The sequence below is a fragment of the Triturus cristatus genome, chromosome 8 (assembly GCF_964204655.1).
Source record: "Triturus cristatus chromosome 8, aTriCri1.1, whole genome shotgun sequence".
NCBI lineage: Eukaryota > Metazoa > Chordata > Amphibia > Caudata > Salamandridae > Triturus > Triturus cristatus.
The window spans coordinates 776,228,343-776,241,325 of NC_140591.1; the positions used below are offsets into that span (position 1 = coordinate 776,228,343).

At 48.4% G+C, this 12,983-nt stretch overlaps 1 protein-coding gene across 3 annotated transcripts in view; it reads left to right on the forward strand.

Annotated features, from left to right (window-relative positions):
* ATP11A (ATPase phospholipid transporting 11A) overlaps positions 1-12,983 on the forward strand; it is a 791,426-nt gene that overhangs the window by 629,229 nt on the left and 149,214 nt on the right. For all 3 annotated transcript variants that reach the window (XM_085622216.1, XM_085622218.1, XM_085622217.1), the window contains exons 18-19: positions 4,356-4,537; positions 10,920-11,171. In XM_085622216.1, the coding sequence (XP_085478342.1) occupies positions 4,356-4,537; positions 10,920-11,171 (434 nt within the window). The remainder of the gene's footprint in view (positions 1-4,355; positions 4,538-10,919; positions 11,172-12,983) is intronic.

The following is a 12,983-nucleotide window of genomic DNA, read 5'->3' on the forward strand; positions in this document are numbered from 1 at the left end:
CAGGTTAGTCCGGCGAGCGGCAAGTTACTATTAAGAGACCGTAAACATAAGAGTGCACGATACACGTGCAGTCGCCTTAGGCGGGCGCATATAGTTGCCGTTAGTTACACAAAAGTGCTGATGTCAAGACTTATAATTGGTGCTGGCTCTCCGCGCGAATCAAGGTCCCTCCTGTCCTGCATAGTGGGGGGTTGGAGTAACGGTGCTTATTTTATAGGACGGAAAACAATGGCCAGGTGCTAATCGTTTAATGAAGTGACCATCAGTGAGGGTGAAAACTGAGAAAAGACTAAACACCTGCCCTGGGGGATAGTTGATCTTCTGATGCTATACGGTATGTGTTGATTCAAGAGAGATTCACCTTCCTATCAGGCCGGACCTTCTCTCTAATTCGAAAGGACTGGTATTACACCTCAATCTCCAAGTCCTCCATCCTACTTGCTTGGAGATTGAGCAGGGAAACTGAGCTCCTTTCAGCTGCCACCAGAGGTGGTATACGTGATCTTGTCTGTGTGTCGCCCTCTTGACTAAGTAGGCCTAATACGGCAGATGGGCTAATTTTGTTGCCTGGTGTGCGGACAATGGTGCGGATCCCTTGCGGGCCAAGTTATACCATGTGCTACGGTTTGTGCTTTCCTTGACTTAGAGGGGGTGTGCCATTGGCACTGTGAAGGGTTATCTAGCCCCCTAGTCTGCTTTCCTCTGTCTGTCAGATCAGCCATCCCTGTTTAAGTTCCCTGTTGTCATGCATTTCCTCAAGGGCCTGATCAGCCTTTTTCCTCCCACTTCCTTTGTGGTTCCTGAATGGACTTAAATTTAGCTCTTTCATTCTTGATAGGGAATCAGTTTGAGCCCCTTCACTGTTGTACCCTTCGTATGTTAACTCTCAAGGCTGTGTTTTTGCTAGGAGGGTCAGTGAGATGCAAGCCCTGAGCTGTCATCCTCCGTTCACTACCTTCTTCCCAGGTAAGTTTGTGTTGCGGCCCAGGGCAGATTTACTTCTAAGGTAGTCACTCCCTTCCATCTTGCCCATTTCACCACTCTTCCGACATTTTACTTTCTCTCTCATCCCACAAAAGAGGAAGAACAGTTGCATCGTTGGAGCCAAGGCGGGTGGTCAACTTCTACCTAGACCGTACCAAGGAGCACAGGCTGGATGATCAGCTCTTCATTGGCTACACTGGGGCCAAAAAGGGAAAGGCTATTCAGAAAAGGACTCTATCACGATGTATCATCCTCTGTAATAAAACTTGCTACTCCTTGGCCTAGAAAAAGCTACCTGAGGGGATCCGCTCTTATTACACCAGAGCCAAATCTATCACTTCTGCACTTGCGTGGGGCGTTCCAATAGCAGATATTTGTAAGGCAGCAACGTGTGCCTCCCTACACACATTTGCATAACTCTACTGTCTGGATTCGGAGGTGCGAAGAGTTGGTCACTTCACTAGGTTGGCCTTACATAACCTCCTGGTTTAATTATCATCAACCCTCCATATAGGTAGGGTATTGCTGTGGAATTTGGTCTACAGGTGAGGAAACTGCAGGTAGAGGTATTCATCAGAATAAAAAGTTACTTACCTGTGGTAATAATCTTTTTGGTAGATTCTCTATATCACAATTTAGTAGTACTGAATATTTCAACCTCGAGAAGATGAAAGTCTTATTTGGTATTCACTCGTTTGGACTTGCAGCCTTCAGATCGCAGTAGATGTAATCAGTAAGTACCTAACTCGCTGAACCAGCTATTTACCATTGAATAACATGGGCTCTCTTTTTCTTTTTGTGGGGAATCGGAGATGGGCGTGTCTAGCTTTTGCGTATGGGTCAAGGAAATTATAGGAAGGTAACTTGACGGTGTGTTATCTAAAAAGTCAGTTTTGTTGTTTATTTTTTCCTTTTGTCATATGTACAGTGCAGAGCAGGCACCAAAACGGTTTCTTGGCCCTGGAGTGGGCAGGCTATTGTCAGTTGAAAAAGAAGTCTTAACATATTGGTTAACTGCCAGGTCTAGCATTTCTCTGGAATTGAGTGAGGTTTTATTAGGGCATGCAGAGTTAGAGACCAGTTGAAAAGCTATGACCAAGAGGGCATGGCCCACTTTTCTGACTCTCTGGAGCAGAGTGACCTGGAGCAGCAGATTGGTCAAGCAGCACGAGCCCTATCTAGTGCATCTGCTGAGTTTACCTCCTATGACATAGGGGAGAATGTGGATTGTCCTGGATAAGCAGCCAGTGTAGTTTCCTGCTGAATATTCCGAAGTGGTCTCGCTGCAGAACTCTGATTGACGTGAAGCTGTGCTAATGTACCTTTGTTTAGGCCAAAACAACACCTGTTGCCCATAGTCGAGGGTTGAACCAATCAGTGCTGTGACACTAGAGAGAGAACTTTTAGAGGAAAGGTAGTCCTAAGTTTAGCAGCTGATACTTAAAAGAAGGCTTTGACTTTAGGTACCAGGAGTGTGATAGTCTGACTTAAACCCCAATTGCGCACAACCTGAACTGGCATTGGACAAGATCTCTTATTGGTTTGGCCAAAAAGGCATGCCTCTCCCAAATTATAAACCTATGACTTTGCTGCCTTCACTTATGTGTTGTGTGTTTAGTTTAAGCCGGGTAGATTCCATCCTGGTACCAAGCTCTTTCACACAATTGCAAAATCTGTCTGCGGTTTCTGAGCGAGCACCCTCCTGCAAAATTAACTGGGGTGTCATCAGCGTACATATGAAAAAAAGCAATGGGATTCAATTGCTCCTTCCTCAGGTTCTATGTAGCTGTTAGACAAGCTGGGTGTCGGAGACGAGGGAGCCGGAACCCACATTATACCTGCACAATCCCTAGGAGAAAAGGGAACACATTTCTGAGTGCCTCCTCTTAGCCTATGCAATATAGGACCACATTGCAGATCCCAAATCTTGGGGCTTCCAGTTTACTCAATGACTAGGGAGGATATACCCTAGCCCCTTTGTATGTATATAGACCAGAGAGGGTTTTTGAAAAGCGGATAAATGGCGCTCAGGCAGATAAACGGACAGATGAAGTAAGAAGAACAAAGAACCAATGCTTAACGGTGCAAACAGGTCAGGGGAATACCCAAAACCCCTGTATAAGGTGTGGGCGAAAGCCCATACCAGAACAATTGTAAGCAAATCCTGTGCACACGTGACAAATTTGGTAATGAGATCACAGAAAGAACAACAAAGTTCAATAAACAATGAAGAGATGTTGTTTTCATTCAAAAGATGTTTTCATCAGTACAAAGGGCGCCAGCCGACATGTGTTTCGTCAACAGTAGAACAACTGTGACTCTTCAGGGCACGATGAGCAATGTCAGGAGAAACAATGAAAAGCCGTAGGGATCAAGGGTAGAGCGGTCTCCCATGGGTCGGTGCGACCAGGAAACCAAATGGCCTGTAGGTAACGGTGTGAGGTGGAGGATCTGGCTGCCGAAGTGCAGTGTATGTATATGATGCAATTTTATTTATTTATTTATTTACTTGAGTTTTATATAGCGCTGGCTAGACCAGGAGGTATCGGAGCTCTTTACATGAGGAAAGTTACATAGCAATTGACCCCATATCTCTAAATGAGGATATATTCAATGTTTATTGAAAATGTCATTTAGTAAGTATGCACTTAAAAGAACTATAGCAAAGTTAACTCATGAAAATGGCAGTAACAAATGGAAATAATACCAGCCTTAAAAACGTCACTGTATATAATTAAATAGCACAGCTTTCATTTTTTTGTGCTGGCCACAGAAAGTACTCTTCACTAAAGTGTAAATAGAAAATAAAAGAAAATAATAAAATGACTGAAAAATAAACATTGCTTTGTTTGGAGGAATTCCTTTCAAACCCTCCGCATCATGTTTAGACGATTTATTTAATGTTATTTAATGCTGAACTGAAACATTCAGTCCTGAATTGTGCACATTAAAACGCATGTAAACATATTGTCGAAATCAGTTCGAATTGACTGTATTTGTGTTGACAGAAGACCGAAATAAGGCTCAAGGGCACGCCATATCTTACGAACAAAAAAAAAATAAAAGCAGCAAAGAGAAAGTGTAGAATTGTAGTTTATTCATTAGTTATAAATATAACGAAAATATACCGTTCTGCTCAGTAGGTAGTGTAGGATGGGGAAATGTGTACATGTATACTCCTTTCAACAAAGATGGATGCAATTAGTGACTTTTAAAAGGACATCGAATGATCCGCTTTAATTATGATTATGTGTAAACTGAGTCTTTGAATAGTATTAACACAGTTCCCTATGCCTAGACTTTGCTGAATGTCAGGTGCATGTGCATTGCAAATGACCTTTAGATATGAAAACTGTTACTTCTCATTTTAGGAAGGGCTGAGAACGTTGTGTGTTGCATATAAGAAATTCACGCCGGAAGAGTACGAAAAGGCGTTCAAAATCCTGCAGACAGCAAAATTGTCGCTCCAGGAACGGGAGAAGAAATTGGCCGAGGCCTATGAACAAGTAGAGCAGGACCTTATCCTCCTTGGTGCTACCGCTGTTGAAGACAGGTGAAGTATTTTATTCATTTTATTTGGAGCAGAAATCCTGGCAGTTGTGACTAGATGCAGTGTGTTATACCTTTGCTAAGCCAGGTGCGTCGGTGGTCTGGATTCCTTTAGATTGAATTTTACAACTCCTTACTCATTCCAGGAAGTGGACATTTCTGCCCCTTTCAGAAAAATATTTGCAAATAACTTAGTCATAAATGGCAGTAGGACGTCCTGTAATAATTTGTATATTTTTGTCGGCAGCTCGTCCAGTCCTGCTGTTTTGCCCAACTTCCCGCCCTAATTGAGTTCGTAACCTCCATAGATGTTATATCATTATTTATCACAGTGCTGCTACAGTCACTAATACTAGGGGGAATGTCCTGGCCTTGACCTCCTCCTTGATAACCACCATCTCTTCCTAGTATAACTCCCCAAAATATTTCTAGAAAGCTTCCTCAATTTCCTCGCATCTTGTTAGAAGTCTACCTGAATGTTCACAATTTATGGAACACCCTACTTGCTCCGTCTTGGCTTTCCAGGCAAGCCGTTTCCTACAGCACTCTCCATACTCAAAATGTGCGATTTTGCTCGCCTGCCACCTCTTTCTTAGCTTATCTACCACTACTTCTTCAAGTTCCATTTTTAAGGCATGAAGAGAAGCTTTAGAGTTGCTTTCTCACTTTCATCTTCAGCACATGCCAACTCCTGTACTCGAGCCTGAATTCGGTTTTCTACTTGAATTTCATGTTTTTATTTATTTATGTAATGAGTCAGTTTGTCTTACATTTTTTATTATATGCACACCAGCTGTAACCAGAGGACGTTTGACTTTTTATTATTCTTACACTTGTAATTCATATTGCCTATATTTGCAAAAAAGAGAATGAAATTAAAAACGGAATGCCAGGCTTATCTGAAAGAGACACGTTAGTGATAGATTCCTTACCTTAGACTATCCCCAGGCGTCAGACTGGATCCGGAAAGTTTTTCGTCGGCAGTACCCCTGCGCGTCGGTAGGCGTCGTCGTGGGGCTCCACGTACGTCGCTGGCATCGTAGCCGCCAAGGTGACGTCATCGGAGCTACTTAGACACGCCCACGCGCGCTGACGTCAGTTCTTTCTTTTTCCGCGCCAGCAAGCGCAGATCCGAGAGAAAGCGGTACTCCTAGTCATATTTTTGACTTGTTTTCTGAGACTTGTTTCTCTTGTTTGTCGAGTACTCGACTTCTGGTGCAGTAGGGATGCCCGGGTCTCTGTCCTGTAGGGACTGCCGTCGGAACATATCGGTGGAGGACCCGCATGTCGTGTTTCTCTTCTACTTCGGGCACGTCCATCACCACGAGACGTGCCCCAGTTGTTGGGCCATGGCACCGAAGACTTGCGGGAGCGTTCCCAGCATTTCTTTGTGGCCCTGCAATCGCTCCGCGCCACTCAAGGTCATGCGCCCGTGGGCGGTCGAGGGGCCGGTCGCAGTGCCTACACCATAATTTGTAGCATCAGGGTCAGAAACGCCATACCAGGTCAAAGACGTGGCGTCGCTCTTCGCCTACCCCTCACTGGTCGCGGGACGCAGTGGCTGGGGCGGGTGGTCATTCCCCTGTGGCTCCGGTAAAGCCTCCGTTGTTGCCTGCGGCCTAACCACCTTCTCCGGGGTCTTACGCGGCTCCAGAAGGAATACAAGTGTTCCTATCGACCATGGGCCGTTTATTTGCCCCTTGGGGTCCCTCCGGAGCGCCTTTGGGCACCGCGGAACCGTTGGGTGGTTCTACCCCGTGCAACACCGGCAAGATACCCTGGGACGCTGTTGGCTCCAGCCTTGGCCCATCCGTTGGCTCCTGGCCTCGGACCCGCCGATGGCTCCGGCCTCGGCCCCGCCGCTGGCTATGGCCTCAGGCGCCGCCGCTGGCTCCGGCCTTGGCACCACCAGCAGGCTCCAGCCTCGGCGCCACCAGCAGGCTCCAGCCTCGGCACTGGCTTCAGCCTCGGCGCCGCCGTTGGCTCCGGCGCCGCCGGCTGGCTCCGGCCTTGGCGCCTATTGTCCACCAATTCCTAGCCCTGGAGAGGAAATTTTCTCCATTTCCCCAGCCTCCTCATTCTTCTTGGCCTCTCAAACAGCCGACCGCCAACGGCAATGACTGGGAGGGGTCTAGGGACCTTCTCGCAGCTCAGTGTGGGGATACACCACACTAGAATACCAATGTGGAGGATCTGAGCGATCTGGAATTCATCTCCACGCCCCGGCGCACTTGCCTCTTCCTCCGTGGCTACGGAGCAGGATGGTACATTTTCTGTGGTGTTACGCAGGGCGGCTGAAGCTCTTAACCTCAAGCTCCCTACGGTGTCTCTCAGGACCAATCTCCTGACTGAAGTGATTCCGCCAGGGGCCTCCTCCACAGAGCCGCTGCTGCCCTTAAATCACGCACTTACAGATATTCTCTTGGCGCCTGGTCCGCACCTCCCACAGGTACTCCTTTGGAAAGGAGTGTGGCACAACGGCACCACCCGGCCCCGGGCGACCCCAGTTTCCTCACATAACACCCGACGCCGGACAGTCTGGTTGTCCAGGCCTCTGCTTCTCCCAGCGCATTCCTTTCCGCACCTCCGGATAGGGTACCAAAAAAAAGGTTTGAGCGGTCTGGGAACAAGATTTTACCTCTGCCACTTCGGGACTGCGGACAGTGTATACTGCATGCCTTTTGACCCGCTATTCCCACTCTGCGTGGGACACAGTGGCACTGGTGCTGCCTCAGTGTTGACGGACCCTCGGACGATACTCTCTCAATCAATTACCGAAGGGAGAGATGCAGCAACGTTTATTATACGTGGTGTCCTTGATACCGCCGACTCCCTCGGCAGGGCAATTTCCACAACTGTGGCGCTCCGCCGTTACGCCTGGCTCAGAGCCACTGGCTTCTCAGGGGATGTCCAGAATGCTTTGTTGGACATGCCCTTTGATGGCACGCGCCTCTTCGGTGGCAACCCGGATGGCACGTTGGAACGTTTTAAGGACTCCCGGGCAACGGCCCAGTCCTTGGGCCTTTCAGCCACGCGGACTCCCTCGGGGTCTGCCTTTCGTTCCTTTCCTGGCAGGGACGAGGCGCCCAAACACGTTCCTTTCAAAGCCGCAGGCCTGCGCAGCAGGACTCTCGGCACAGCCACTGAAAGGGGACCCGCAGAGGTGGGTCACGGGGCCAGCGGCTGAGTCAGTCCGCTGCCGCCCCTGCCATCACGGCCTCCAAACCTTCCTAATCCGGGGTTTTTGGGCCCACCAAACGCACGTGGGCAGCACGATTCGCCATCGTCTCCCCCACTGGCGCACCATCACTTCAGACAGTTGGGTTTTGCAGATAGTCCGAAGGGGCTACTCCCTCCCATTCCGAACTGCCCCTTCGGCCGTGCCCCCTCCGTACCACCGCATGTTGGGGGATCACTTGGCGCTTCTCCAGCAGGACGTTCCGGCCCTCTTGGTCAAAGGGGGCCATCGAGCGCGTTCCAACACCAATAGTAGGTCGTGGTTGTTATTCCCACTACTTCTTGATTCCAAAAAAGGACAAGGGCCTGCGTCCTCTTTTAGGCCTCCGGTATGTCACTTACTTCCTTCGGAAGAAAAAGTTCAAAATGCTCCCGCTTTCAGTTCACCGTTCTCCCTTTTGGCCTTGCCAGCGCCCCTCGGGTGTTCACAGAAGTGATGGCGATGGTTGCAGCTCATCTGTGCATATCAGGGGTTTCATTCTTCCCCTATCTCGACTACTGGCTGTTGACGGTGGACTCGCCCCGAGCAGTCGTCTCACACCTCCAAACTACGGCCAACCTCCTGCATTTGCTGGGGTTCTCCATCCACGTGCCGAAGTCTCTTCTGGCTCCGTCTCAGAAGCTCCTCTTCATCGGAGCGGTTCTGGACACGGCACGATTTCAGATTTACTTCCTGAACAGCGCATCCATGAGCGGCAGATTCCTCTTCCTTCCCCAAACGGAGCACACAGTGGTAACAGATGTGTCCCTCCGGGGATGGGGCAGCCATATGGGGGAGGCGGAGATCAGAGTCCGAGCTCCATATCAATCAGTTGGAGCTTACGGTGATCCTGCTTGCACTCGAACCAATCCTTCCCTCGGTCAAGAGGACAGTAGTGCAGGAGTTCTCAGACAGCACCACTGCCATGTGGTACTCCAACTAGTGAGGCGGGGTGGGGTCGTGGACCCTATGTCAGGAGGCTCTGCACCTCTGGACATGGCTGGACCGCCAGGGCATTCTACTAGTGGTTCAACACTTGGCAGGTTCTGTGCACACCGGGTCGGGCGAACTCAGCCGCCGGTGCATCATGGATCACGAATGGTGTCTTCACTCGGAGGTGGCACAAGGTCTCTTTCAGCAATCGGGAGAAACTTGGTTAGATCTATTCGCCACCAAACAGAACGCGCAATGTCAGCAGTTCTGCGTGTTAGAGTTTCCAAGACAGCACTCGCTTGAAGAATCTTTTCGGGTTGCGGTCTGTTGTATGCCTTTCCGGCTATACCACTTCTACCCAGAGTGCTGAAGAAGATCAGACGCGACCGGGCCCAAGTAATTCTTGAGGCACCGGACTGGGCTAGAAGAGTCTGGTATCCCGAGCTACTCAGTATGAGCGTGGATCCTCCGATCCAACTGCCTCTTCGGCAGGATCTTCTGTCGCGGCAACAGGGGACTGTCCTCCACGTGAACCTGTCCAGCCTCCACCTCCTTGCATGGAGATTGAGCAGCGACAGTTGATTCCATTTGACGTGCCTCCTGAAGTTTGTAATGTGATTCTGGCAGCCAGGCATCCCTCACCTAAACGTACGCCTGCTGGTGGAACAAATTTGTGGCATGGTGCACAGCGAAAGATGTGGACCCCTCTTTCTTCCCCTCTTTATGAGGTCTTATTGTTCCTTCTCTCTTTGGCCCAGCAGGGCTCTGCTCTGGGCACTGTTAAGGGATACCTTTCTGCTCTTTCAGCCTTTTTCAGGCTGTTGTCCATAGATTTCTCAAAGGCATTACGCCCCTTTTCCCTCCTATTCCTTTTGTGATGCCTCACTGGGACTTGAACCTGGGTCTCACATACTTAATGTGTGCTCCCTTTGAGCCTCTTCATAACTGTCCTTTACGGTTATTGACTTTGACAACTGTCTTCCTGATGGCTATCACCTCCGCTAGGCGCGTGAGTGAACTCCAGGCTCTTTCATGAACTCCAGCCTCCTTTCCTGGCGTTTCATCCGGACAAGGTTGTGCTTCGGCCACGTTCCTCCTTTCTGCCAAATTAGTCACTGCCTTTCATCTGGGGCAAACTGGCACTCTGCCCACTTTATTTCCGCCTCCGCACCCTTCCAGAGCGGAAGAGAGGCTCCACCGTCTGGACCCAAAACGTGCGCTTTCATTCTACCTCAACCGCACACAACCATTCCGAGTGGATGACCAGCTCTTTATCGGCTACGTGGGCGCCAAGAAAGGCCGGGCTGTGCACAAGCGGACTATCTCCCGCTGGGTTGTCCTGTGCATTAAAGCCTGTTACTCTCTGGCTAAAAAGGAACCTCCGGTAAAGCTGCGCACACATTCTACCAGGGCGACGGCAGCTACTACTGCATTGGGACGCGGAGTCCCCCTGCAGGACATCTGTCAGGCAGCCACTTGGGCCTCGCTGCATACTTTCACTAAGCACTATTGCCTTGACAGTCAAGTCCAGAGAGACGGCTTCTTTGGCCGTTCGGTTCTCCGTGACTTTCTGGTGTAATCTCACTTCGCAGACCCACCACCGGGGTTGGTATTGCTTGGGTATGTATTTTAAGGTAAGGAATCTATCACTAACGTGTCTCTTTCAGATGCACAAGTTACTTACATGTGTAACGATATATCTGTAAGAGACATTAGTCAGTGATAGATTCCTTACCGCCTGCCCATCCTCCCCGTTCTGCGAACTTTTCTCCAGGGTTCAGGGCCCTAGTTCTATTGCACCAGTAGTCGGTCTCTGGCATGCACTGCGTTCCTGGCGAGGAAAAGTCGTGTACAGAACTGACGTCAGAGCGCGTGGGTGCGTCTCAGTAGCTCCGATGACGTCATCTCAGCGGCTACAACGCCAGCGACGTACGTGCAGCCGCACGACGACGCCTACCGACGCGCAGGAGTACTGCTGACGAAAAGCTTTCCGGATCCAGTCTGACGCCTGGGGATATTCTAAGGTAAGGAATCCATCTCTAACTAATGTCTCTTACAGATATATTGTTACACAAGTAAGTAACTTGTGCGTCAATGCCAAACCAATTAGCTTTGCCAGTGCTTGTTTACATTGAGGATCCCCCTTCTACACACATTCTGTACAAGCTTTGATATTCAAACCACCTTGATTTCACTAATCAGAGTCTTGATTCTTATTTCCAAAAACGGTTGTTAGATTGCAGGAAAAAGCTGCTGACACAATTGAAGCTCTTCAGAAGGCTGGCATGAAAGTTTGGGTCCTGACGGGAGACAAAATGGAGACGGCTGCCGCCACGTGCTATGCCTGCAAACTTTTTAGAAGAAGCACACAACTCCTTGAGCTGACAACAAAGAAATTAGAAGAGCAGAGTTTGCACGACGTTCTCTTTGAGCTAAGAAAAACTGTCCTGAGGCACAGCGACAGCTTGCCCAGGGACAACTTCTCAGGGTATGTATCTCGTTTTAAGCTTCCAGTGTGAGAAAATTGCAGCAGGTGTTCCACAAATGTTGTAGAAGTGGGCTTAATGTTAACGTACAGAGCTTGTATACATAGTGCATCCAGCCACTTATGGTATCTTGAGCACCAGATTATACCTAGAAACATCAAATAGGGCCTCACAAAAACGAGGGGATGTGACAAAAATTCACCTTCTCACATGGCTCCTAAAATCCTATCATAGGCCCTTTTTTTTTTACAGGTTTAAAAAATGACTTGTGATAGTCTTTACTTTCATACCCTGCTTGCGGGTGGAAAGTGTTAGGGGGAGTACCACATCTTCCACTCTCCTTTATCCTCTTTTGCAATCAGCCGAAACGACCAGGAGAAATGCATTGACTCTCCGTATCATGTTAAGCCTTATAAGTAATGCTGGCAATGGCAGCTGTCCCGCACCATGGGGTCCAGGTCTCATAGTTCTTTTGGTGTTAAGAACCTACGAGTATGTATGTACCCAAAAAGAAAGAGAGAGAAAGGGATGTCGACATCTACAACAGAGTACTGTGTGGTTGAATTGGCACTGTGGTAGGTGCTGGGAATGCTAACAGTTCAGTGGTACCATTGGCTGCAGAAAGGGTGAGCGACAAATGCGCTTCTGGTTAATTATTTGCAGCAGTTGTTAGGCTCCCACGAATGAAAACGTACAGCACATTACTGTCCTACCGAAACCAGTGCGAATGTTTTTCAGACCTGCAGGTTGAGTACTGAGATTAGTCAACTTAATAAAGTAAGCTGTGAGCTTATTTCTTTTCTGGCCAAGTAAGCAAATACTAGGTGGTAATGGACTGGCAAATCCTATTAGCTCTGGTCATCGATAAAAGGGCAATAATAAGACCATGGAGTCCCTGGAGGACAAACTCCAGAACAATATTTGACTTACGAAAACAAAGTAAAATCAGTAGAAAGTGAAATGGAGAGCCCAGCATCTTACGATGGGGAGGGGCATCAAGAAAAATAGCTTTTTGGTGCAAGGAAAAGTTCAGTTAAAGATGTTGCAAAGTCAAGGAAGATGTTGGCTTTCAGGAGTGTGTGTTTCCCCACATGTAGTGCTCAGAAAACAAGGACGGGGCACAGATGGTAGCTCCAGAGATAGGAGTCTGCAGGTCCTACTAAGTTTGCTTGTCATGTGGGGCGCAAACTGAAAGAGTTTACTCAAATCTCGATCAATGTAATAGTAATAATAAAAAGTATGCACCTCTCTACTATGACCTCTACTAGGGCCTTGGAAAGAATGCCTAAAGATTGGAATACAGTCCTTATGGCTGGCTGTCCCAATTAATATTAAAGTGCTGGTGGCTGTGCCAGTGACAAATACATTGCATTGCCAATATTGACAGATATTTTTTGCTGAGAAATGTTTGAACATTTAGCACAAACAGGTAGTACATGGGAAACTGTAGCAGATGTTTACTTCCCACATGCAGGTAAATTTGCAGTGCTGCTGTACATGTTGTATTTGATCTGTGTGAGCTGGTGTGTTGCTAGATATGTTCTTCTTGTGCTGTATGGTAATTACGTTTAGTAGTAAGTTTGGATGAGTTGGAGGTCGAATTTTGATCATCCGGGGTGGGTGTAGTGCAGAGTTCAAGCAGGGAGCAGCTTAGAGTGGAAATTTACGGAATCAACGCAGGGTCAAACGACGAACAGAACAAGGTGCAGTGTGGGGAGCAATGCCAAGTTCAAGGAAGTATGTAATACACAGTGCAAGGGGGACAGTGAAAGGTGCACTTGGATGAGCAGTTCAGGGTGCATTGGGTGAACAGA